Source organism: Engystomops pustulosus, chromosome 5 (genome assembly GCF_040894005.1).
Source record: "Engystomops pustulosus chromosome 5, aEngPut4.maternal, whole genome shotgun sequence".
NCBI classification, from domain to species: Eukaryota; Metazoa; Chordata; class Amphibia; order Anura; family Leptodactylidae; genus Engystomops; species Engystomops pustulosus.
The window spans coordinates 34279074-34306606 of NC_092415.1; the positions used below are offsets into that span (position 1 = coordinate 34279074).

The window sequence follows — 27533 nt, forward strand, 5'->3', positions numbered from 1 at the left end:
ACATCTCATGTCAAAGCAGATTTTCTGGATGATGCCACCACATAGTGTCATGAAAGAAACATTATGTGGAAAGTGTTCTGTTGCTTGACAACATACTGGTAGTGGTTTATTAAATCAATTTGTGCTGATAGGTTTCCTTTAAGCTATGAGAAACAAATACATTCCTGATAACTTGTTTTTCACAAGTGGAAGATCATTGTGGCATATGAGAAACTGTCCTGTCTCTTTTTTGCAGAGGTAAATATACGGACAACAGCTTGAGGGTGTGGCCACACCCCTTTTCTGCTAAGCCACATCCCCTTCCACAGGACCACACCCCTCTTTGTGATGTCAACATTTTAGCTTTGGAATAAAGACACAGGACTTTTTAGCGTCACCATAAATTTTATTATAGTGCGTGTAGCCCCATATACATTGAACATTTTTGTCTAGTCACAAGACCTGAAGACATAGTATGGAAGCAAATAATATTCTGACTCTGTTTTACAATAGCATTATCTGTTTTATTGTTTTAGAACATTCAGAAAAGTCCTAAGAAGACATACAAACTTACCCTATTATGTTTGTACCCTTTGTGTATACAAGTCTTGTATGATCAGGCCAATAAACATGGTCCATATCTAAGTCATGCGACAGCAATCTCGGTAACAAGCTTATAAATTGGGTAGTAAAATTTTAGGTTAAGGGTAGATTGGAGTAAAGTTTATTTTGCCACTAACGTAATGCAAACTCAGGAGCCGCATAATGCAATCTCTGGCTAAAAGTTGAAATATATTCTGATGTTTTGTAAATTGAATTCTTTGCCTGCATTTATTTATGACATAAAATCCAACAATAATAGAATGAATGTAAATTAATAGTTGAATAAATATCCAGATCATTCAGAAATACTAAAAAATACAGCCAAAAAGTCACCAAACCTCCACCTGCCTGACCACAGCCAGAAAGACTATAAGCTTCAAAGATCAAAATGTCAAATATGTGCACCATAAATCCATTTCCATGATGTTATCCTTTACCCACTTCCATTGGTTGAGTGCATTGGAACACAGAAAGTGTAAGGCCAAGGTCCCACTCCCAGTTCGCAATGTAAGAAGGCTTAAAATCTGCTTTCAGTGCTCTCTGTAAGAGCAAGACAGGCAATGGGATAAGCTCCAAGACATACAGGGGCCCAGTAGGGGCAAATCCATGGATAGTACCTAACTTTCCTTTGGGGGCAAACCCCTTTAAGCACATACTGCATTAAAAATGCATTTATAGTATATACTGTGTGTAGCACAGCACATGCCCCCCACAGTAGATAGCACCTAGTCCCCAGAGGAAGCCAAAGAGAATTGTCGATACACGTGGGGATCCTCCTCTCTCCCCCTGTATACTGGATACTGGGGATATCTTCTTTATTTTATACTCTTTATAGTCATAGCACATGCTCCCCAGTATATATGCAGCACAGCAAAAAATGCAGTTTTTACATTAATACTTACCTATCTCCGCTCCCTGCAGCTGTCTCCTCCTCACTCCTGCTCTCTTCAGGGTATTTTCGCTATTTAATATTTAATATTCGCTATTTAAGGTTAGAATTCTTAAGGTGCCCTGCAACTTGGGCCCATCTAGAGACCTGGCCCAGAACTGCTGTCCAACAATTTCCCCTTATGATGGTGGCCGTAACTTGTATGGTCAGCTTTAGTCGTTGGCTTGCTTCTGTGAAGTGTGTATGGTCAATGAGACACGGTCAGTGTGGTGGTCACATTTCACAGACTGAACACAGTCAAGGGAAGGGACTACAGCTTGATGGTTATATATAGTACAAGGCGTCCCTGGCTATCTGTGGCACAACCACTCTGTACCGAAAACTATAGTACAAAACACAATGGCACTGTACTCATTGTATTATATGTAACTCTGATGTGAAGGGTAGACACCATATGGTCTGTGTCTCACGGATCAATCATACTGGTCCGAAACAGACTTGACATATAGTAAGCCTTTGTGCAGGCAACAAGAGTGTGCACCTTGAAAAACGTATAAAAACACAAACATGAAGACCATGAATCAGCATCAAAGAAGAATATAGATGTAAAACAATAACTTTTCACATATTCTCGGTGGCACCATTGAAGTGGTTTATGAGTGAATATCATCACCTTCTATAAAAACCCTTTATTGCCTCTGTCTCATTTGTGCATAAGACAAGACACATAAACTCACATATAAAATGCCAGCCATGCCACTATATATACTGGGGGCAGGAGTCAGGGAGGTCCATCACCAGAGGAAGAAGAAGCCCTGTCATTCCTTCAGCCATGAGCACATCAGCCTGGGGTTATGAGGCACATAATGGTAAGCACTCGTAAGCTTTCTAGGACAAGCCTTTCCTCTGTCCAGTGATCTGCTCTTTCAGAGAAAATGTCATTCTTATCCATACAAATTAGGTTGCTGGTGCACTAGGGGCAGGGCCTGGTACACAAGGGGAGGGGCCTTGTCTGTTCCTGCACCGGTTTAGCTCTTTTCATGCTGCATATCACTAAAAAGCACCACTCTTTTCAAAATGAAAATTTAAATTTATCACCACTATTAAAATTCTAAATGCTCAAACAGCCCTCCCCCCGACATGTTTCGCCAGGGGGGGGGGGGGGGGGGCTGTTTGAGCGTTTAGAATTTTAATAGTGGTGATAAACTAATAGTGGTGATAAGGAGTAGGCATATGTGGGACTGCAGCGATAATAAGTACTAGGAGACTAAATCAATTGGAGAGGATTTAGGGATTAGAGGATAGTGGAGCATTTACCTATATCTCACAATTCTTAATAGACAGGAAATAAGTAGCAGTGTATGAGAAAGCTGTTCAGACAAATAGTGACAACTGTGTGTGCGCTTGTTGGGAGATAATTTTTAAGTGGAGCTAACTACCCTATGAATGAGTGTGTGGTTGTTGGGAGACATTCCAAAAGCGAAGCTTGTTATCCTATGAGTGGGACATTTTGATAGCCCATACCTGACTACTACGTGGTATTAGTTATCAATGTAATATCCCCGACTTAACCACCAGAGATCAACAGAATCTATCAGCGATTTCCCGATCAATAACGATCTCCCAAAACAAACGCACAATTGTGTATACACACCTACTCCCGCAATATCCGAACTCCCGCCTCTCTCTACAGTGTGAATTAAAAACCCACTCCCACCACACCAAGTTTTTAATTATTTTTGGTTTGCACATATACCCCTATTAAATAATAACACAGACACAGCTCTGGTTTTATTAAATGATAGAAATAAAAGTTAATTTTTATTAGTCTTTACTCTTGGTCTAAGGACCTCTTTTTTGCAGAAATGCAACTGTTGTGAATTCACCAACAGGAACAGCCCCGCCTACAATGCACCAAGATCCTTAATTGCATGAAGATAAATTTGATCTAAAATTATTGATGGTTTGGAATGTCGTCTGGAAAGCTCAGAAAATGCCCTACACAATGTTTTCAGATCCGACAGACTTCACTTAATTGAATTCACAGATATTTTTCATATAATGTATCACTTAAATCACTGCATACAGGGCCAACGCCAACAGTGGGCATACATGGGCAAGTGCCAGATCCCAGGGCTGCAAGGGGGGCCCACATAAGGCTGTACAAAAAGAATCCATGGCGGTGAGAGGGGGTGTTTCTAATGAATCCATAGGGGTTAGGGGGGCTTTATATAAAACAACCATGAGGAGGCTGTTTTGTGTGATAAACTAGGGAATGTTTTGGGGAATAGGATACTGTTTTAGTTTCTGAATTTTTAACGCCGCCATGTAAGTTCACTGCAAAGGGGCCCACTGAGGCTCTCTCGCCCAGGGGTCTACTGAAACCTGCAGCTGACCCTGACTGCACAGCACATGGTAATGTCCCCTTCTTTTCAACAGGGAAAAGAAGCATGCGGCACTCACCGGTATCAGGGACAATGTTCGCTTTATTGTAGGGAAAAATTCATAGCAGGGAAGATGCACGCCACGCCAGGGTGACCTCGAGGTTTGAGAAAACGCACTCCGCGCGAAACGGCCCGTCACCCTGATGTGGCGTGCATCTTCCCTGCTATGAATTTTTCCCTACAATAAAGCGAACATTGTCCCTGATACTGGTGAGTGCTGCATGCTTCTTTTCCCTGTTGAACTTTTGTTGATCGCTATACCTGGCGACGCCTTACATGTAATCCGGTTCACAACCCCGGCTCTCGGACCTGAAGTTCACCCTGATGTGATGTGTGAATGTGGTGGTGCCGGTAGCCTGTATTTCTAGTTGATTTAATGTCCCCTTCTTGTTGCAGACACCACAATGGATCCATATTTTATACCCTAATACAACTCAGAAATGCAATATAATACGCAATTTAAATTTTATCCTACCTTTATCCTACCTTTAATAATGGCCCCCCACTTAGTGAGCCCCTTTTTTTTATCTCCCCATACTTAGAATGCCCTAGATTTCTCTACTCCTACCCACCCTCCTTCTCTTCCACCTCACATTGTGGCCCCTCTCCCCCCCCCCTCCCTTCACATTGTGGCCCCTCTCCCCCCCCTCCCTTCACATTGTGGCCCCTCTCCTCCTTTCGTTTACATTGAGGCTCTTCTCCTCCTCATCCTCAATTTGTGGCCCCTCTCCTCCTCATCCTCAATTTGTGGCCCCTCTCCTCCTCCCTCCCATTTTGACCCCTCTCCTACTTGTCCTGACATTGAAGCCCCTATCTAACTTGTCATCAAATTGTGGCCCTCTCCTCCTCATAATGTGGCCCCAGTTCTTCTTCCCCCTCCTCCTCCCTACCCCTCATATGATGGTTCTTGCCCTCTATCCTGCTCATATTGTGCCACCTGTACTCCATCCCCCTCGTATTGTGTCCTCCACCCCCTTCATATTGTGAGCTCTCTCCCTGTTGCTAGGTATTAAACAAAAAAAGTCTTACTTTACTTTCCCAGTTCTCCCAAAGAAGTCCTGCTTCCTCTTCCTCGGTTCTGAAACTGATTTGGAGGATGGAGAGGAGGAAGTCAGCCTAAGGTACACATGTCTGCTAAAGAGGGGAAGCAGATATGTGTGGAGGTAGCAACAAGCTAAAAGAGCCTCCTTGTCTCGATGCCTAGGCTGCTCTGCAGCTTTAGTGTATCGGGACTGGGAGAAGGAGGTGGGACAAGGAGGGACATGCCAGGAAAATCTCCCAGCCGCCCAGGACAGCAAGGAGATATGGTTTTACTACCAGGACTTTTCCTTACCAGCACCAGGGAAGAGTGTTTGTTCTAAGGTAGGGCAGTAAGTGCTCTCTTGCTAATTAAGAGCATCAATGGCTGTAAGTCTCCTCACACCTGCAAGGCAGCCTTGATTGGCAAAGCTTTGGTTTAGAGAGCTCAGTTGTACTGACAAGATGCACAGACATTGAAACAGTGCTGTCTACAATTGGGAATCCTTATGGAATAGATATACTGGTTTGGCTTTAATCCAGCATCATATCATTAGGCTTTCTGAAAGTCATACTTGATGGTAAGGAGGCTGTCTTACACGGTAGCTAAGAGGAAGTGTTTTCCTTATCTCATCCTGGATAAATGTATTTGTGTATTTGTCTGTTCATTTGAGGGCTGTAAATGAAATGAACAAGAGGTACAGAATGTATAAATTAGACCTCTGACCACAAACTTTATTTGTTGTCTGTTTCTATGGAGAGACATAGAGCTACCCCTAAATGTTTTATCAGTATAAGACATGAATGGATAGACTCACCTAATTTATTTTTTCATTTAGGGCCTGATCATTGGCATAAAGCTTATCCCATTGCCCAGGGAAATTTCCAGTCTCCAATAGATATTAAAAGCAAGGAAGCAAAGTTTGATGCATCTTTAAAGTCTCTTAGTATCAACTACAATCCAGGTTCTATCAAGTCTATCATCAACATTGGGCATTCATTCCATGTGATCTCTGAGGATACGGCTGACATCTCAGGTAAGTACAGAATGAATATCTTGTAAAGGTTTTATCATCAGATAATTATATTAGTAAAGGACATAATTGATAATAATGCAAAGTCAATCAGGCAAAAGCAAATAACAAAATCATGTAATACACAGATATAGAGGTAGTCAGTTTCTCCAATCACAATCCATTTGGAATGTCCATAGGTAGCACAAGTTCAGGTAGTTCATGCACAATTTTTTAAAATTTAGTTTCAAGTGATTGTGAACTACCAACACATTACCCACCAGCGTGGTGCATGTTTCACAAGCAAATGTAAGAAAGAAGAAATACATAACCAACACTACAGCCCTACAATCCCCTTTTCAGCATCAGCTTCAGTAGGGAGTATGTGACAACTATTGTTGAGCAGACCCAAATCACTAAGTTGGGTTTACACATGGAACGTCGTGGGTTGAGGTCCCCCAGGTCTGACCCCATGTCCTATGCCTCATCTCACCATTCAGCACTTCTGTTATGTGACCTTCTAAGGTCCTTTAACCCTAACCTTTGCAAAATCCACCCCATGTATATATTTGATCACATGAAATCACAGCATGCCTCCATGAACTTCTAGTTCTCCCCATCCTCCATGCAGGCATGCTATGATTTCAGATACATACATGGGGTCGATATTTACAAATGTTTGTGGTAAAGGACATTAGATGACATTACCCTGGTCTCATGACATTAACATAATAATGTAACAGCACTCTCTCTCAACGTTCCAGCAAGGCGCTATATAAATCAAGTCTCTATGAGAATATAGTCTTTGTCTTACATTGTGTTTGGTAAAGATCTTTCAGAGTTGGGATCAAGGCAGTTTACTCTAAAGGGCAAACATAATAAAGATATACATCAAAAGCAAAGTATAGCTAAGAATGTAATAGGCATTTTCATATTTACCGATGCATAATTTGGTCATCGTGCATTGAATTCGTGTAAGAAGGCTGGAACATTATATGTTCATTGCAGTGGTTAAAGGAGGCCCACTCCAAGCAAGTTATAGGCTGAATCAGTTCCACTTCCATTGGGGTCCAACCAATGATGCCGGATCAGAACATACAGTGGACGGGAAGTCTTATTCAGGAGAGGTAACTTATTTTAAATGACTCTAAACCCTCAATTCACACTTCTTTAACAGACATTATGAAGAACCATTATCATCCATACAAATATCAAAGCCAATGTAATGTGTGTGTAAGTGTGGGGGGCAGGTTATAAGGTTATAATAGTTCTGCTCCGCTTTCTTCATATGCAAAGTGAAGCCTCCTGTCTTTTACCTCATCAGCCAGAATTTCCTGACCATAAAATGGCCGCAGATGGAGGGTCATGTGATCTATAACTGGCCATGAGCAATCGCCGGTTGATCGTTCATGGACAGAGATCAAATGACCCTCCCTCTGTGGCCATTTTATGGTCAGGAATGTCTGACTGATGAGGTAAAAAACAGGAAGTTTCAAACTGAATAGAGCATATCCCTCGTGCTCCTATGAGTGCTGGCGCTGTAAGCAGGCTTCAGGAAATATGACCCATATCTGTTAAGGCCACACTGGGCCAGGGTTATTAGACTTATAGCGAAGCTAACAGGCACCAAACTGAACGACGAACCCACTACTCTACTGCTGAATATCCTCCCGATCCCCACCACGAAAGCCAAAAAGTCGCTAGTGGGTTTCGTGTTAATAGCGGCCAGGGCTCTGATACCACGCTTATGGAAATCCACTAGGGTCCCTACCTGCTCTGACCTCCTCTCGGAGATTTCGCTTTTACATAGGATGGAAGAGCTCACAGCAGACACTCATCACACGACCGAACAGCAAATTAAAACTTGGGGACCAAGGCTCGACTTTAGAAACTCACAGGACTTTCTCTCCTTCATGTAATTAAATAGCTAAAAAGATTTTCTCTAGCTGACACTAGACTCCCCTTCTTCCCTATACCTTCCCTCCCTCCCTCCTTAGAGATGGGGTTTTCCCTCTCCAACAACAAAAGGGAACTATAGGAATATAGGCAATGATTAGGCATTTAATAATCTCTATGATGAGATGCTATGATCTTACAATAGCACTCCACAAAGATGATGCTTTCATTCTACGGATATCATATCCTTGACAAGGCTACATCAACTACATTAAATTGATATGTGCTTATGCAAACTGTTAACTACAGGCGTACTTAAAATTGTATGACTTGATTAAATGCACTATTGTTAGTCCTGGGCACCTGCGCCTGCGTGCGCGAGAGGCGCTTATATCTTCCTATTTTTGTACAATTTCTGTGCCTTACAATGCCGATTCTTGTTGTACCACATATCTTGTTCAATAAAAGAATGATACAAAAAACAGGAAGTTTCACTTTATATATCAATAAAGTGGACCAGAACTTTAAATGTATAACTAATATCCCTTCCCCCACACTTACACATACATTACAAGAAAAATGAGGTTAAGTGGCCAAGCCCTTTAATGAAACTGTAGCAGTCTATCATTTATAGTAGTCACTAACATCTAAAACAATGTTGCATAAAATGAATATAAGAAACTTTGCAATATATACTTTATAACTTGACCCACGAGGACACTCTCTGCGCAGTGTCAGTATGGGTGTATGTAAATGAGCCCTCTTCCTTTGTGGTGGGTGCTTGCTGTATTATACTACAGTAATAAGTATTTCTTAGATTTTTAGATATGTTTTGTCTCTATATATGGAATTTTTCAAATATAGGCTTAAAGTATGTCTACTTTACTTTCAACCACCTAATAAAGCAATAGGTGTATGTGTCAGTGGTGTCTAAAGTTTTCCTCATCTTTCAAATGTTCGCAAAATCAGTAATCTAGTGTATGTGTGTATGAGGAATAACACTGTTTCTAGAGATTATGTGATTTGTAATCTTCACAGATTTACAGATAGTAGACGGCCCTATCTCACTTGCACGTTATGTCTTGTAGGGGATGGAACCGTGTTTATTGTATCCTGGAACAGCACAAATCTTCTGAAAACATGTTTATAAAATACTGGAAATGGCCTACACCTTTGGCTCCACTGGCTGTTAATTTATGCACCACCCACCTGACGATTGTGATGTCACTGGCTGTCTGTTCGAATGACAGGCGGGACCAGGCTGCAATGAGTGGGGACATGCATAAATTAACAGCCAGTGGAGCCAAGAGGCGCTTTGGTGACGTAGGCGGTGAGACTCTGGCTCATTTGCATAATTGTATAAACTTGTTTTCATAAGATTTGTCCTCTTCCAGGATATAATAAAAATATCCCCTAGCAGACATAATGGGGCAGTTTTACTTACCCGGTCCTGTCGCGATCCCGCAGTGAGTTGTACGACGAGGATTCGGGTCCGGCGCGATTCACTAAGATGACCGAGTTTCTGCTTCCGTTGCTTCCCCGCCGAGGTCCGCCAGAGTTCACCTGCTTCCGACGGCCTGCCCCCTCATTTCTGTCACATGCAAGCCAGCGCTGATGCACCAAAATCCGATGGCGTGCTCCAAAATCCCAGGCCAATTTGGCGCAAACCGGAAATCGTCGGGTCCGACGGACCCTTAGTAAATGAGCCCCAATGAGTTAGTGAGAAAGTGACTTGGGGCAGTCTACTATGAGTAAACCTGATGGTAGATGGTAAATTTCAATCCTCTCTATGCTGGTGGATAGAGATCTAGTAAGTCCTGCTCACTCCTCCCCCTCCCCTCTGCAAAGTGCTTATATCAGGTATGATAAATGCTGGGAATTCAGTAAAATCAACTTATGAATAGAAAAAGCTATGACCAGAGGAATATAATTTGGCAAATTTTAAAAATATTTTGTATCCTCTATAAAAAGACTTCCCTAAAAATTCTGGTCCGTTATTGTATAATATTTGCTTTCCTTGAAGAAATGGAAAATAAATGCACCTTTAACAAGCATGATTTTTAGAATAATATTGTGTTATGTAAATGTCTTCACTTTTATCGTAGCTTCATCTTGTTCACTGGAATTCAGAAAAATATTCCAGTTTTGCTGAGGCCTCTAAAAATCTTGATGGCTGTGCCGTGCTGACTGTTTTCTTACAGGTATGTGGTTACAATGACAATTTCTAACTAATGGAATAACACACAATTAGTCATATACTGTTTACACTTTTCATACAGCATACAGAAACACCTGTCTGGATAAAACAATTAAAATTAATGGAATTTTCTTTATTAATCCGTTATTAAAATAATTGGACTAGTCACTAAATGCACAGGCATTCACAGGCATTGACCAGTTTTGTGGACTGGTTTAGTAGAATTGGATCTGGATAGTATTTACCAAACTTATTTGTGCAGTATCCCGGCTTATGAGCCTAACAAACTGTTAATTTGTCGGGACACAGTTTGAGTAGTGCCACATAACTGGATTGGAAGCAGTGATGAAGGTGAATCATGAGTCTGACAACACTCAATATAACACGTAACGTATGTTGGATCCATTATATTGTTAGGATGCTTCATCAGAGGTGCTAAAATTACAATAAGATTTGACCCTATGGGGGATACGTCAGCAGAATTTGCCCTAATGGCATTGTAACAGGCCGGGTAACTAATGAAAGTCCCAATTTTTAAGCTGAGATGTTGCAGATAAAGTTCATCATAGATTGAGCTCTAGCTCCTGTACTGGTGGTGCACAGGGATATGAAGTATCAAATAAACCAAACATGAATTACATTGTTTGTTGGTTAGAAGGGTTTGCCCTTGAAAGAAAGTTCTCAAATTTTAATCCCCTAGTCATGTATACACAATAAAGATCATTTTTAACCCCCTTAATTGTAATGGTCATTGTAAAATTACAGAGTGTGGGCGGGGACTCTCTAAGCAGACACTTCCTGATCCCTATATTGCTGTGAGATGCCGTGTGCTGACAATGTGCTTAGATTATCAGGGTACAGGGTTTATCTATACTTTCATTTAGCTTCTGAACATTCACTAGTATCTGAAACATAGAAAAAGAGAGATGAGACAGATGAGAGATGATGAGATCCATGAGATGGATATAAAACACAATGACACACTTTAGCTCTGCTACATCTCATTTATAACACACACAGTCAGATCTGCTAAACCTTCCCCTGCTATAAAGATCTTATCTTATCTGTAGCTTATAGAGTAAGGGGCAGACAGCACACTGCATCATGCAGAGAGGAGAAGCTATTCATGAATAATCTGTCCTGCCCAACCATAATCAGAAGATTTACTGTCAGATCCCGGGGCAACCAAAATTGTGTACATTAGGAGTGATAGAGACAGGTTGGAATTATATCTGTGAAATACTGTATTGAATTAGAGAATTAGAGAATGTGATATTTTGTTATCCTGTGTATATTTAAGAATCTTGTCTGTAGGAATACCCCTTTAAGAGAATTATAAGAGTCTTATAATGAAATTGACTGATTAAATTTTTTTGCAATTTACTGGCATTTCTTTTAATCTTAGATCGGAAGTGCTCATAGTGGTCTACAGAAAGTTGTGGATGCATTAAGCCAAATTAAAACAAAGGTAAGTAGTAGTGGTGTGTCTAATTTAGACTTTGTTCACATTCCAAACTTTCCACTGGATTCATAAGTCACTTGGATATCCTAAAACAATGACCTATCAAAAAAGTGCAAACACAAATATGCTACTGAGCATACTAAGGCACCCACACACAATGTGGCTCAGCTGCAGTACCTGCAAGTAGAGTACCACCAACTACTGTGTATTGCCCACTGATGAATGGTTGGCAGCAAGTAAAGGTAACATACTAGTAATTGGTGTTTTTTTGCACTTGTTCCATTGAAACCATTGAGTGTTCATATGAGCCTTTAAGAGGCTGTTATTAAAATTTTGCATAAAATGCATGCATTTCCATTAAGTTGTAGTTACAGGTGAGATACTTGGCATTCTTAAAATTCAAAGTAAATCTATCATCATATTTTGATACCTTCAGTCACTTGTCCAACTGACCACCAAGGTACCATAACTGTATTTATCTTCTTTATTTATGCCCTCTTTTGTAAAAAAAAAAAAATCCAGTTTTGGAAATATGTAAATGAGGCAGAAGTGCTTCGGAGGGTGTTACCCTCCGGGCTCTGGCTTCACTGGCTAATACATGCTCCCCAGAGCACTTCTTCAAGCCTCCTTTCTTCTCCGGAGCTTCTCCCACAGACGTTGACATCAGCCACTTTTCTTGAGATTTCCTACATACGCTATGAGATCCTGATAGCACAACCACCTGCTACTCAGTATGGCTGCGCAACGTAGCACATAAGGAGGATCTTGTCACCACCCCCAGTTTGGTGTTTGGGCTCTGGTGTTGAGGCCACTTCTGGATTAGGTTGAAGAGACACTGAATAGCCAGTGGCTGAGCATTATATTTAGCGCATAGTTCAATATTTCAAGAGAAGGCTCTGATATCACTGGCAATGGGGGAAGAGACAAGTAAAAATCAAGGAGACAAGTAAAAAGTGCTTGGGTGGAGGGGTGTATTAGCCAGTTAAATGAAGAGGAAGCTCGGAAAGGGCACTAAAGCACTCTTTTTCATATTTTTAACACTTGATTTTTGGATGAAAGAGGGCATAAATAAGGAAGATAAAGGGGCACATTTACTAATGGTCTGAATGCCGCACTTTGTCAGGTTTTCCGTTTTTGCGCCAAATTGCCCTAGGTTTTTGGCACATGCGACCAAATTGTGTTGCATCGGCACCAGCTTGCATGAGACAGAAATCTGGGGCTGTGGCCGTTGGACAACCAGACGGATTCGGACAAACCACGGAATTTAAAAAAGGAATTGTGTCGCAAGATCAAGCACTTACATGCCCCGGGAAGAAGAAGGTGAACTCCGGAGGACCTCGGCGCAGAAGCGACACATGCAGGAACTCGGGCGCACGATCTTAGTGAATCACGCCGGACTCGAATCCTCATAGGACAATGTACCACGGGATCGTGACAGGACTGGGTAAGTAAATCTGCCCCAAAGAATCTCAATGTTTAGATGGACACTTGAGTGAAGCTGATTTATCATGTCAAAATGTAATGATAGATTTCTTTTCAATTAAAAAAGCACAAACAAAATGAATGTAGTTTTTCAAGATGGGTCTTTCTATCCAGTTTTAAACACACTCAACTCCATAGTCTGAATACACTTTAAGATATTGGATGGTTGAAAATAAGTCACACCACCTTCTCATTCAGTATACCTTTGTGCACTCTAAGGGTAACAATTAGAGATGAGCGAACATACTCGTCCGAGCTTGATGCTCGATCGAGCATTAGCGTACTCGTAACTGCTCGTTGCTCGGACGAGTATTTCGCCCGCTCGAGAAAATGGCAGCTCCCGCCGTTTTGCTTTTTGGCGGCCAGAAACAGAGCCAATCACAAGCCAGGAGACTCTGCACTCCACCCAGCATGACGTGGTACCCTTACACGTAGATAGCAGTGGTTGGCTGGCCAGATCAGGTGACCCTGGGATAGACTAGCCGCTGCCCGCGCTGCTCGGATCATTCTCTGTCTGGATGCCGCTAGGGAGAGAGCTGCTGCTGCTCAGGGAAAGCGTTAGGGTGTTCTATTAGCTTACTGTTAGGCAGGAGTGATTCTAAAAGAACCCAACAGCCCTTCTTAGGGCTACAATAACGTTATATTTTTTTTATTTTTTTTTTTATTTGCAGCTAGTACCATATTGTGAGGAATTAGCAGGGGGACTTGCTACCGTTGTGTTTAGCTCTTAGTGACACACATATCCACCTCAAACACCAAAGTGGGAAAATTTATTAGGGGTTTGAGTAGAATTAGGCACAGTCTGCCAGTTTCTTTTTATTTTACGTTTATTTTTTTCATAACTCAGCGTCATCTCATCTGGCATAGTAGTGTGCTGTAATACTTGGCTAGAAAATAGCCATAGGAGAATACAAACGTCTTAATTACGCCTACAGTAGCGTTATATATATTTGATTTCTGGTTGATCTGCTGGTGGCTGTACTTGCTGCAGTGCATCTACTATCAAATTGGGAGCAATTTGGAGTCAGACTTGCGACCACTGTGTTTTAGTGACGCACATATCCATCGCAAAGACCGAAGTGGGAAAATTTATTAGGGCCCGGGGTTGTATTTCAATTAGGCACAGTCTGCCAGTTTCTTTTTATTTTACGTTTATTTTTTTCATAACTCAGCGTCATCTCATCTGGCATAGTAGTGTGCTGTAATACTTGGCTAGAAAATAGCCATAGGAGAATACAAACGGCTTACTTACGCCTACAGTAGCGTTATATATATTTGATTTCTGGTTGATCTGCTGGTGGCTGTACTTGCTGCAGTGCATCTACTATCAAATTGGGAGCAATTTGGAGTCAGACTTGCGACCACTGTGTTTTAGTGACGCACATATCCATCGCAAAGACCGAAGTGGGAAAATTTATTAGGGCCCGGGGTTGTATTTCAATTAGGCACAGTCTGCCAGTTTCTTTTTATTTTACGTTTATTTTTTTCATAACTCAGCGTCATCTCATCTGGCATAGTAGTGTGCTGTAATACTTGGCTAGAAAATAGCCATAGGAGAATACAAACGTCTTAATTACGCCTACAGTAGCGTTATATATATTTGATTTCTGGTTGATCTGCTGGTGGCTGTACTTGTGTCAGGTTCGCTAGGGAGATTGCTGGGACTTCTGGTTCTTCTGGTGGTGCCAGCAGCGTTCTCCGTACCCCGGCGCGTATCCGCGCAAACTCCACCTCTCGTCCTGGGCAGCGGCTGCTAAGATCTCGCGCTGTCTAGGAGGGGCTGGGACTTTGAACCTCTGCTGGGTGCCTGGTTATTCTGCACCGTGAGGGGTTAATTCCCAGGTACTGTCCAGCTCCTATCAGATTCTGGAGGTGGAGTTCTGGCTGCATAAATTGCAGCTTCACTAGTTCCCAGTGCCAGTGTTTGAAAATCCCTTTCTCCCTGGTTGCTGCTCGTTTGTATTGCTCAGTATCTGTATCTATATTGTTGTTAACTCGGCTAGTTTTTGGACTTTGACTCTTGCTTACTGATTCTGCCTTTGACGTTCCCTCTAGTTGTGACTCCGGCTTGTTTACTATTCTTTCATGTTCTATGTTTGTCAGTCTGTTTGTGTTTGCCCTTATCCACACTTACTCAGTATATTCCGAGTCTTCAAGTAGTCGCCCCACGGTTTAGCGTGGGGGGGCTATAGGAAGGGACAGAGGTTGGGGTAAGCTCAGGGCTCACCTTCCCCTGTCTTGTGTGTACCCTATCCTAACAGAAACACTGGCCTAACATAGGTCTGCATCCTGTATCCGACCTGCTACATTCTCTCCTTCCATGGAGCCTTTGTCAGCTGTGGTCGCTCAGGTCCAGACCCTAACTCAGTTTGTTCAGGATCTAGCTTCCCGTCTCCAAATTCAGGAATCTATGCAGGTTCCACGGCAGACATCACCGCAGGATCCACTGCCACCCATACCTGAACCTAAGGTTCCTCTCCCTGACGTGTTTTTTGGTGACCGTAAGCATTTTTTTTCATTTCGGGAGGGCTGTAAACTTTACTTTTCTTTACGCCCTCGTTCATCGGGCACAGAGATTCAAAGGGTGGGCGTGGTAATTTCCCTGTTGCGTGGGGATCCGCAAAATTGGGCTTTTTCTCTCCCACCTGACTCTCCATCCCGTTCTTCTCTTGACGCTTTTTTTTCTGCTTTAGGCCAGATTTATGACGAACCTGACCGTCGAGCACTTGCAGTTTCCCACCTTAGATCTCTGTGTCAGGGAAAACGGACAGCAGAAGAGTATTGTGCCCAGTTCAGACAGTATGTGACTGACTCGCAATGGAATGACTGCGCCCTAAAAGACCAATTTATGTCCGGACTGTCAGACCGAGTACAGGACTTAGTCTTAGCTTATGCCGAGCCTCAGACATTAGATGATGCTATGACTCTGGTCATCCGAGTTGATCGTCGCCTAAGATCCAGGCGATCACCTCGGGTGTCCTCGGACTGTCAGCCAGCGGCCAGTCCGTCTCCGGGTAGTCCAGAATTGGAATCCATGGAGCTGGATAGCATCTCTCCTGCACAGCGGAAGCAACGTCGAGTGAGACGCCATCTTTGTTTCTACTGTGGAAGTCCTGATCATCAGATCAACACCTGTTCCAAGAGGCAGCAGCAGGAAAACTTCCGCTCCTAAGCAGTAGTCGGGGGGACTGCTTAGGAGCTCAGGTACTCCCTATTGTGGCTAGAATGTATTTACCTTGTACGGTTAAGTTTCAGTCTGTTTCCTGCACTGGTCGCGCCTTTTTGGATTCAGGTGCTGCGACTAATTTAATCGATTATAATTTTGTCTCTCAGTTTGGCATGTCATTGATTCCATTGTCCACTCCTATCCAGATGTCGGGTGCGGATTTGACCCCTCTACAGGCAGGGTTGATCAAATTCCGAACCCCGCAGATGAAGCTTATGGTGGGAGCTATGCATGAAGAATGGTGTTCTTTTCTAGTTATGGAAAACCTGTCTGAAAATGTCATTCTTGGTCTACCCTGGCTCCGGATCCATAATCCGGTAATTAATTGGGAAACTCTGGAGCTGGTTCATTGGGGTCCTCTCTGTAAGGAACACCTGACCAGAGTTTCACTATGTACAGTAGTGACGGAAGATCAGAGTCTTCCAGGTTTTCTCTCTGACTACTCAGATGTGTTTTCTAAACCCTTGTCCCAAGTCCTTCCTCCTCACAGGGAGTTTGATTGTAAAATTGACCTTCTTTCCGATGCTAGATTGCCTAAGGGTCGTATATATAACTTGTCGGTGCCAGAACGGGAGGCACTAAAGAGCTATATTGAGGAGAGTTTGGCAATCGGACATATTCGTCCCTCTGAGTCGCCCACTGGGGCCGGGTTCTTTTTTGTTGAGAAAAAAGATGGTGGTTTACGGCCGTGTATTGATTATCGAGAATTAAATAAGATAACGGTAAAAAACTCAGGTCCCCTCCCCTTGATCCCGGATCTCTTAAATCAGGTTTCTGGGGCCCAAGTTTTCTCTAAATTAGATCTCAGAGGGGCTTATAACCTGATTCGGGTCCGAGAAGGGGATGAGTGGAAAACCGCATTTAATACACCTTTGGGGCACTTTGAATACCTGGTTATGCCTTTTGGTTTGAGTAATGCCCCAGCGGTTTTTCAAGGTTTTATGAACTCCATCTTTCATGATTACATCGGTGTGTTTATGGTGGTGTATCTAGACGATATTTTGATTTTTTCTCCTGATATGGTTTCTCACCAGCAACATCTCCGCCAAGTACTTACCAGGTTGCGCAAAAACCACCTCTTCGCTAAGCTGGAAAAGTGTGTTTTTTGCGTCCAGAAGGTTTCCTTCTTAGGTTATGTTGTGACTCCCTCTGATGTACAGATGGATCCGAGTAAGGTTCAGGCGCTCACGGACTGGGTTCGGCCTACAAATCTTAAGGCCCTTCAACGATTTTTAGGTTTCGCTAACTATTATCGGAACTTTATAAAGAACTTTTCTGTGATCGCCAAACCCCTCACGGATCTAACCCGTAAGGGTGCTGATCCAAACAACTGGTCCCCTGCCGCTTGCTCAGCGTTTGAAACTTTAAAAGCGGCATTCTCGTCAGCCCCAGTTTTGGTTCAACCTGACCTCTCTCTACCGTTTGTTGTGGAAGTTGATGCCTCCGAGGTAGGAGTAGGTGCAGTGTTGTCTCAGGGGTCCTCCACTCTCACCAGACTGAGGCCCTGTGCATATTTCTCTAGAAAGTTTTCCTCTTGTGAGAGGAATTATGATATTGGTAATCGAGAGCTCCTTGCCATTAAGTGGGCATTTGAAGTCTGGCGACACTTTTTGGAGGGAGCTCTTCATCCGATAACTGTGCTCACAGATCATAAGAACTTAGTATATTTGGATACTGCTAAGCGTTTGAACTCACGTCAGGCTAGGTGGGCCTTGTTTTTCTCTCGCTTTAATTTTGTGGTCACCTACCGACCTGGGTCAAAAAATGTGAAGGCTGATGCCTTGTCCCGTAGCTTTGGGACTCCTGAGCTTCCAGCGACTACGGACAGTAATATTTTGTCTCCAGGTGTTGTGTTGGCAGCTGTCTCCTCCCACCTCTCCTCTCAAATTTTAGCAGGACAAAAATCTGCACCCAAAGACCTTCCGGAAGGCAAATTGTTTGTTCCTATTTCTTGTCGTTTGAGAGTGTTGGAGGAGACGCATTGCTCAGTATTGGCAGGTCATCCGGGTATGCGGAGTACCTTGGATCTCGTAAAGAGAAGTTACTGGTGGCCTCACATGACTAAAGATGTGCACACATTTGTCCAAGCCTGTCAGGTCTGTGCGCGAGGAAAGACTCCCAGGAGACGTCCTGAGGGGCCTCTTCTTCCGCTTCCAGTTCCCACCAGGCCATGGTCTAAAGTGTCAATGGATTTTGTCACTGATCTGCCAGCATCTCAAGGCTATACAGTGATTTGGGTGGTAGTGGACCGTTTCTCCAAGATGGGACACTTTGTTCCATTAAAAAAGTTACCCTCAGCTGAAGAATTGGCTGATTTGTTTATACAGAATATTGTACGCCTCCATGGTATACCAGATGATATTGTGTCTGATAGGGGCGTACAATTTGTTTCCAAATTTTGGCGAGCATTCTGTTCTAGACTGGAAGTTAATCTGTCGTTCTCCTCTGCGTTTCATCCTGAGTCTAATGGTCAGTCCGAGAGAATGAATCAGGAGATGATTCAATATCTGCGACTCTTTGTCTCGGACAGTCAGGACCAGTGGGTGAAATTCCTTCCGTTGGCAGAATTTGCTATTAATAACCACTGTAGTTCGTCCACACAGGTATCTCCGTTTTTCTGCAATTATGGTTTTCATCCTCGTTTCTCTTTTTCATCTGTGCCTGTCTCTAACATTCCTCGAGCGGAAGCTATTGCATCCAAGTTACGCTCGCTCTGGTCACAAGTTCGGGAGAGTATTCGGAGGGCACAAGATTCTATGGTCCAACAGACTGAAAGAAGGCTCACTAACTCTGGTACGTTTGTGGTGGGGGATAAAGTGTGGTTATCCACGAAAAACCTTAAATTGAAGGTCCCCTCTTTGAAGTTTGCGCCCAGGTTTGTGGGTCCGTTTGTTGTCACTCATATGGTTAACCCGGTTTCCTTTAAGATTACACTTCCAGCGGGGTGGCGGGTTCATAACACCTTCCATAAAAGTCTTCTTAAGCGCTATGTGGAGCCTGTGTTGCCTCTTCCTGACCCTCCTTCTCCATCTATTGTGGAGGGGAATCTGGAATTTGAAGTGGAAAAAGTGGTGAATTCCAGATGGGTAGGTAACTCCCTGCAGTACCTGGTCCATTGGAAGGGTTTTGGTCCTGAGGATAGGTCTTGGGTTCCGGCTAGAGATGTTCATGCTCCACGGTTGCTCAGGTTGTTTCATCAGGCCAACCCTCAGAAGCCATCTTTAAGATCTAGGGGTCCGAAGGCCCCCCGTCAGGGGGGGGGTACTGTCAGGTTCGCTAGGGAGATTGCTGGGACTTCTGGTTCTTCTGGTGGTGCCAGCAGCGTTCTCCGTACCCCGGCGCGTATCCGCGCAAACTCCACCTCTCGTCCTGGGCAGCGGCTGCTAAGATCTCGCGCTGTCTAGGAGGGGCTGGGACTTTGAACCTCTGCTGGGTGCCTGGTTATTCTGCACCGTGAGGGGTTAATTCCCAGGTACTGTCCAGCTCCTATCAGATTCTGGAGGTGGAGTTCTGGCTGCATAAATTGCAGCTTCACTAGTTCCCAGTGCCAGTGTTTGAAAATCCCTTTCTCCCTGGTTGCTGCTCGTTTGTATTGCTCAGTATCTGTATCTATATTGTTGTTAACTCGGCTAGTTTTTGGACTTTGACTCTTGCTTACTGATTCTGCCTTTGACGTTCCCTCTAGTTGTGACTCCGGCTTGTTTACTATTCTTTCATGTTCTATGTTTGTCAGTCTGTTTGTGTTTGCCCTTATCCACACTTACTCAGTATATTCCGAGTCTTCAAGTAGTCGCCCCACGGTTTAGCGTGGGGGGGCTATAGGAAGGGACAGAGGTTGGGGTAAGCTCAGGGCTCACCTTCCCCTGTCTTGTGTGTACCCTATCCTAACACTTGCTGCAGTGCATCTACTATCAAATTGGGAGCAATTTGGAGTCAGACTTGCGACCACTGTGTTTTAGTGACGCACATATCCATCGCAAAGACCGAAGTGGGAAAATTTATTAGGGCCCGGGGTTGTATTTCAATTAGGCACAGTCTGCCAGTTTCTTTTTATTTTACGTTTATTTTTTTCATAACTCAGCGTCATCTCATCTGGCATAGTAGTGTGCTGTAATACTTGGCTAGAAAATAGCCATAGGAGAATACAAACGTCTTAATTACGCCTACAGTAGCGTTATATATATTTGATTTCTGGTTGATCTGCTGGTGGCTGTACTTGCTGCAGTGCATCTACTATCAAATTGGGAGCAATTTGGAGTCAGACTTGCGACCACTGTGTTTTAGTGACGCACATATCCATCGCAAAGACCGAAGTGGGAAAATTTATTAGGGCCCGGGGTTGTATTTCAATTAGGCACAGTCTGCCATTTCCTTTTTTATTTTACGTTTATTTTTTTCATAACTCAGCGTCATCTCATCTGGCATAGTAGTGTGCTGTAATACTTGGCTAGAAAATAGCCATAGCAATAGGATAGCATCGTTTGGTTTTAAAAACTAAAAAACACAAAAAAAAAACAAAAAAACAAAAAAAAGTTAAAAAAAAATACAAGTTATAACTCTCATTTTCAAAATGTTTAACCCGAGGGCTAGGGGTAGAGGACGAGGGCGGGGACGTGGGCGTCCAACTACTGCAGGGGTCAGAGGCCGTGGTCCTGGGCGGGGTGAGACACCACCTGCTTATGAGGGAGCAGGGGAACGCCGCAGAGCTACACTCCCTAGGTTCATGTCTGAAGTTACTGGGAATCGTGGTAGAGCACTGTTGAGGCCAGAACAGTGCGAACAGGTGATGTCGTGGATTGCCGACAATGCTTCGAGCAATTTGTCCACCAGTCAGTCTTCCACGCAGTCCACCCATGTCACCGAAATCGGCACTCCTCCAGCTCCTGCACCTCAGCCTCCTCCCCCCCAGTCTGCCCCCTCCCAGCAAAATTTGCCATTTGAACCGGCATACTCTGAGGAACTGTTTTCTGGACCCTTCCCACAGTCACAAACCACTTGTCCGGTTGCTGATGAGCAATTTTCCGATGCCCAGGTTTTCCACCAGTCGCAGTCTGTGGGTGATGATGACCTTGTTGACGTAGTGGAAGAAGTGTGTAAAGAGGTGTCCGACGATGAGGAGACACGGTTGTCAGACAGTGGGGAAGTTGTTGTCAGGGCAGGAAGTCCGAGGGGGGAGCAGACTGAGGGATCGGAGGATGATGAGGTGACAGACCCAAGCTGGGTTGAGAGGCCGGGTGAACACAGTGCTTCTGAGACGGAGGAGAGTCCTCGACCAGAACAGGTTGGAAGAGGCAGTGGTGGGGCCAGACGGAGAGGCAGGGCCAGAGCTGGTGCATCAGCGCCAAATGTGTCAACTAGTGAAGCTCCCGTGGCGAGGGCTCCTGCGGCGAGGGCTAGATTTTCAGAAGTCTGGAGGTTCTTTAAGGAAACACCGGATGACCGACGGACTGTGGTGTGCCACATTTGCCAAACCAGGATCAGCAGGGGTTCCACCACTACTAGCTTAACTACCACCAGTATGCGCAGGCATATGAATGCTAAACACCCCACTCAGTGGCAACAAGCGCGTTCACCTCCGGCCGTGCACACCACTGCTCCTTCCCCTGTGTCAGCTGATAGTCAGCCCCCTGCCCAGGACCCTGCCACAAAAACCCCATCGTCACCTCCACGATCCTCCACAGCATCCACCAGCGTTCAGCTCTCCATACCCCAGACGCTGGAGCGGAAACGCAAATATAGTGCAACCCACCCGCACGCCCAAGCCCTTAATGTGCACATCTCCAGATTGCTAAGCCTGGAGATGCTGCCCTATAGGCTAGTAGAGACCGAGGCCTTTCGCAGCCTCATGGCGGCGGCCGCCCCTCGGTATTCGGTCCCCAGCCGCCACTACTTTTCCCGATGTGCCGTCCCAGCCCTGCACCAGCACGTGTCAGACAACATAATCCGTGCCCTGACCAACGCCGTTTCTGACAAGGTCCACCTGACCACGGACACGTGGACGAGTGCTGCCGGGCAGGGCCACTATTTATCTCTGACGGCACATTGGGTTAACTTGGTGGAGGCTGGGACCGAGTGTGACCCTGCGGCTGGTCATATACTGCCGACGCCGAGGATTGCGGGGCCTACCTCGGTCCAGGTGTTTGAGGCCTACTATGCCTCCTCCTCCTCCCACCCCTCCTCCACCTCCTCCTCCGAACGACCATCCGTGGGCATGGCGCCATCAGTCGCTAGCTCTAGGCACAGCAGCAGTGCCGTCGCTAAGCGACAGCAGGCGGTGCTCAAACTGCTGAGCCTAGGCGATAAAAGGCACACCGCCCAAGAACTATTACAGGGCATCACGGCGCAGACTGATCTGTGGCTGGCACCGCTGAACCTGAAGCCAGGCATGGTTGTGTGTGACAACGGCCGTAACCTGGTGGCGGCTCTGCAACTCGGCAGACTGACACATGTGCCATGCCTGGCCCATGTGTTAAATCTGATAGTTCAGCGTTTCCTCAAGACATACCCCAATCTGTCTGATTTGCTCACAAAGGTGCGCCGCATCTGTGCGCATTTCAGGAAGTCCAGCACAGATGCTGCCACTCTCAGGGCAGCGCAGCGCCGCCTCCAACTGCCCGCTCACCGACTGTTGTGCGACGTGCCCACGAGGTGGAATTCAACACTGACCATGTTATCCAGAGTTTACCAGCAGCGCCGAGCGATTGTAGACTGCCAGATGTCAACTTCCACCAGAACTGGTAGTCAGGTCAGTCAGCTTCCTCAAGTCTACAATGAGGAGTGGACGTGGATGTCTGATATCTGTCAGGTGCTGAGTAACTTTGAGGAGTCAACACAGATGGTCAATGGCGATGCCGCCATCATCAGCCTCACCATCCCGCTGCTTGGCCTGTTGAAAAACTCTCTGGTCAGCATGAAGTCGGAAGCTTTGCGCTCCTCACAAGAGACAGGGGAAGAAGATTCCCTTGTTGATAGCCAAAGCACCCTTAGGTCTGTTTCTCAGCGCATATCGGAGGAGGTGGAGGTGGAGGAGGATGAGGAGGAAGAGGAGGAGAATGTTGGCGAGACACAAGAGGGGACCATTGTTGAGTCCTACACTGTTGAGCGTGTATGGGCAGAAGAAGAGGAGTTGGAGGAGTTGGAGGAGGAGGAAATGGACAGTCAGGCCAGTGAGGGGAGTGAATTCTTACGCGTTGGTACTCTGGCGCATATGGCAGATTTCATGCTAGGCTGCCTATCCCGTGACCCTCGCGTTCAAAGAATTTATTCCAGCACCGATTACTGGGTGTTCACTCTCCTGGACCCACGGTACAAGCAAAATCTTTCCACTCTCATCCCTGGAGAGGAAAGGAGTGTGAGAATGCATGAATACCAGCAGGCCCTGGTGCACAAGCTGAAACAGTATTTCCCTTCTGACAGCGCTAGCGGCAGAGTGCGTAGTTCTGCGGGACAAGTAGCGAGGGAGAGTAGGCGAGCAGGCAGCTTGTCCAGCACTGGCAAGGGTACGCTTTACAAGGCTTTTGCCAGCTTTATGTCACCCCAGCAAGACACTGTCACCTGTCCCCAGTCTCGGCAGAGTAGGGCTGATCTTTACAGAAAGATGGTGAGGGAGTACGTAGCTGACCATACCATCGTCCTAAATGATCACACAGCTCCCTACAACTACTGGGTTTCAAAGCTGGACATGTGGCACGAACTGGCGCTCTACGCCTTGGAGGTTCTTGCCTGCCCTGCCGCTAGCGTCTTGTCAGAGCGGGTTTTCAGTGCAGCTGGTGGCATCATCACCGATAAGCGTACACGCCTGTCGACTGACAGCGCTGACAGGCTGACGCTTATCAAGATGAATAAAGCATGGATTTCTCCTAATTTCAAATCTCCAGCAGGTGAAGGAAGCTCAACCTGAATAATTTATCCACTCCTCCTCCTCCTCATTTTCCTCCTTCTCCTCCTCTTTCTACAGTAAAGCAGAGGAAACTGGCTGTTTTTTGACAGGGCCCACTGGCTCTAGGTATAGTACTTTATGCATTTAATTTTTCTGGAGGGCCACCGACACGGTCCTCTGTTTTAAACAATTTTTGGGAGTGCCACATACAGGCACTCAATCTATTCAATTTTTCTGGAGGGCCACCTTTCCGGTCCTCTGTTTTAAACAATTTTTTGGGACTGCCACATACAGGCACTCAATCTATTCCATTTTTCTGGAGGGCCACCTACCTGCTCCTCTGGTTTGAAAAATTTTTTGGACTGCCACATACAGGCACTATCCAAATTGAATTGTCTCCATAGCAGCCTCCACACGTTGTCTCCATTGCTACCTCCAAAAGTCGTCCATATAGCTGCCTCCATACATCGTCCCTTTATCAAACGAGGTTTGTCAGGCCGAAATTTGGGTTGTTTTCATGGATTCCACATCAAAGTTGTTAACTTTGTCGCCACCCTGCTGTGTTGTCCACAAAATACACTGGCAAACTTTTACCATTTACGGATATTATTTCAGCGCTTCTTGCGCATCTGTTTACATTCCCCTCACCCGCCATATCCTAAACTTATAAGAACGCTACTACACTTGATCTTATACAAAAGGTTCTTAGAAGTGCTGTTTGGGGAGTAGCCTAGAGACAGGGGCTTGGATTGGCGAAAGCTCGCCTAGCAGCGGAGCGCCAGCTCCATGCGCATCATGCGCTTCTTGCGCATCTGTTTACATTCCCCTCACCCGCCATATCCCAAACTTATAAGAACGCTACTACACTTAACTTGGTGCAGGCTGGGATGGAGTCTGACCCTGGGGCTGGTCATATACTGCCGACGCAGAGGATTGCGGGGCCTACCTCGGTCCAGGTCTCAAAGGCCTACTATACCTCCAAATCCTCCCACCCCTCCTCCACCTCCTCCTCCTCCGAATTACCATCCGTGGGCATGGCGCCATCAGTCGGTAGCTCTAGGCACAGCAGCAGTGCCGTTGCTAAGCGACAGCAGGCGGTGCTCAAACTGCTGAGCCTAGGTGATAAAAGGCACACCGCCCAAGAGCTATTGCAGGGCATTCCACATCAAACTTGTTAACTTTGTCGCCACCCTGCTGTGTAAGCCACAAAATATACTGGAAAACTTTTTTCATTTACGGATATTATTTCAGCGCTTCTTGCGCAGATGTTTACATTCCCCTCACCCGCCATATCCCAAACTTATAAGAACGCTACTACACTTGATCTTATCCGAAAGGTTCTTAGAAGTGCTGTTTGGGGAGTAGCCTAGAGACAGGGGCTTGGATTGGCGAAAGCTCGCCTGGCAGCGGAGCGCCAGCTCCATGCCAAGAACCAACTAACATAGTTTTAACTGCAGTACCTTTAATCTACTACTAGTTCACTGCCTCCATACATCGTCCCCTTATCAAACGAGCTGTGTCAGGCAGAATTTTGGATTGTTTTCATGGCTTCCATGTTAACTTTGTCGCCACCCTGCTGTGTAATCCACAAAATATACTGGCAAACTTTTATCATGTACCAATATTATTTGAGCGCTTCTTGCTCACCTTCTTTGGTTCCTCTCTGCTACCCATTGGTTTGAAGCCTGAGTCCATTTAGGGTATGTCGCCATGCCACTCTCTAGCCTTCCGCTGCTGCCGCTGCCTCTGCATGCCGTCCCCTATAGTGTCAGGGTCAATTATTGGATGTTTTAGATGCTATCTAGCTTCATTCTGTCACTCTGTCATGGCCATGCTGTTGCCCATAATTTTGGCATAATGGTGCGATTAAGCAGCCTCAGAGGCATCCATGCATGCTGCCCCTGCTGTTTCCTGTCCATTTCCGTGGTGTTTCCATCCTTTTCTGAGGTTCCCAGGTGTTTGGCCAAGCTTCCCTGTGCAGAGCCTTGGTCCCCTTGAAAAATGCTCGAGTCTCCCATTGACTTCAATGGGGCTCGTTACTCGAAACGAGCACTCGAGCATCGGGAAAAGTTCGTCTCGAATAACGAGTACCCGAGCATTTTAGTGCTCGCTCATCTCTAGTAACAATAGCAGATGACTATTATGCTGTTTTCTATTAAACTGCTACAAATGTATTGTTTTTGGCTTACTTTAGTTGAAGAGAGTCTACTGCCAACATTATCACTTGTAAACAAATAGTACCCCAAACACATCGGGGCTCATTTGTTTGTCGCAGAGCTGTGTGCCTTTTTTGGGGATTACAGGGCTTGCACAGTTATATAGCAAATGTCTACTCTGGGATTTTGTTGCAGATGCACTGGCTTTCATGCAACACAATTTTAGCTGAACAATGCCCTGTCCTCTATCCATGCCCCTTCCTCCATCATTAAGCCACAGTTTGTCTTCTAGACTTAGAACTAACGCGTGTGTTCAGAGTCAGTTCGACACATACTAGAAATACAAAAAAATCTATTTAGTTATCATTAATCAAAGGAAGTTTTTTTTTATAATGAAGATATATTATAAATACAATCTTTTATGTTTTCTTCAAATGGACTAATATCTTTAATTTTTCTATATTTTATCACTTCTTAGGGTAAAAAAGCAGCTTTTACCAACTTTGATCCATCTGTCTTGCTTCCTGCATCGAAAGATTACTGGAGTTACATTGGATCCTTGACTCACCCACCGCTGAATGAATGCGTCACTTGGGTTATCTTCAAAGAGCCAATAAGTGCCAGCCCTGACCAGGTAACAAAGGAAGTGAACTGCCTGGTCATTCGTTGTTTCGCAAAAATATTTCACTTTTGAAACAATGGGCAAAAAAAATCTACTTACAGTTATCTTTAGTCTTTAAAGTTTTCAAAAAGTGACATCTTTCCTGCCCAGTATTACTTTAACCACACATAATACATTACTAATGCGTTCATTTACTTTTGCTTTGCAGTTGAACCAATTCCGTAGTCTCCTGTCATCAACCGATGGAGAAAAAGAGACCCAAATCCTGGATAACCATCGGCCAACTCAACCACTGAAGGGCAGAGAAATCAGGGCTTCTTTCTCGTAAAGATGGCGCCATTGTGGCACAATCCAGAACATCATTACTTAGATTGGTCTCACCTACTGCAGAGCAGACACAGTGATGTTTTCCAGGACAAACCCTTAGATATAAGGAAAGTTATAAAAAAAATAAAAGTATCTGTCTGATTTCTAAGGAAGATCCAATAAATTCATCTTTACATTAGGTGACTCGTGCCAGTTTTTGATCAAATCCAATAAATCCAATAAATTACTAAAATACAGAATTTTTATTTTTATTTTTACACAACAGCAGAGCTGAAGTTCCCAGCCCCCCTATGATTAGAAGAAAATATCATTCCTAAACACTATAAACACTAAAAGTATTT

At 44.7% G+C, this 27533-nt stretch overlaps 1 protein-coding gene across 1 annotated transcript; it reads left to right on the plus strand.

The window, feature by feature from the left end:
- The first annotated feature begins 2257 nt into the window (after positions 1-2257).
- LOC140132621 (carbonic anhydrase 1-like) lies at positions 2258-27378 on the plus strand. The gene is made up of 7 exons (XM_072151606.1): positions 2258-2340; positions 5772-5969; positions 6954-7072; positions 9947-10042; positions 11444-11506; positions 26722-26877; positions 27074-27378. Exons 1-7 carry the CDS (start codon positions 2304-2306, stop codon positions 27191-27193), a joined length of 789 nt encoding a protein of 262 aa, XP_072007707.1. The 5' UTR covers positions 2258-2303; the 3' UTR covers positions 27194-27378.
- The last annotated feature ends 155 nt before the right edge of the window (positions 27379-27533 follow it).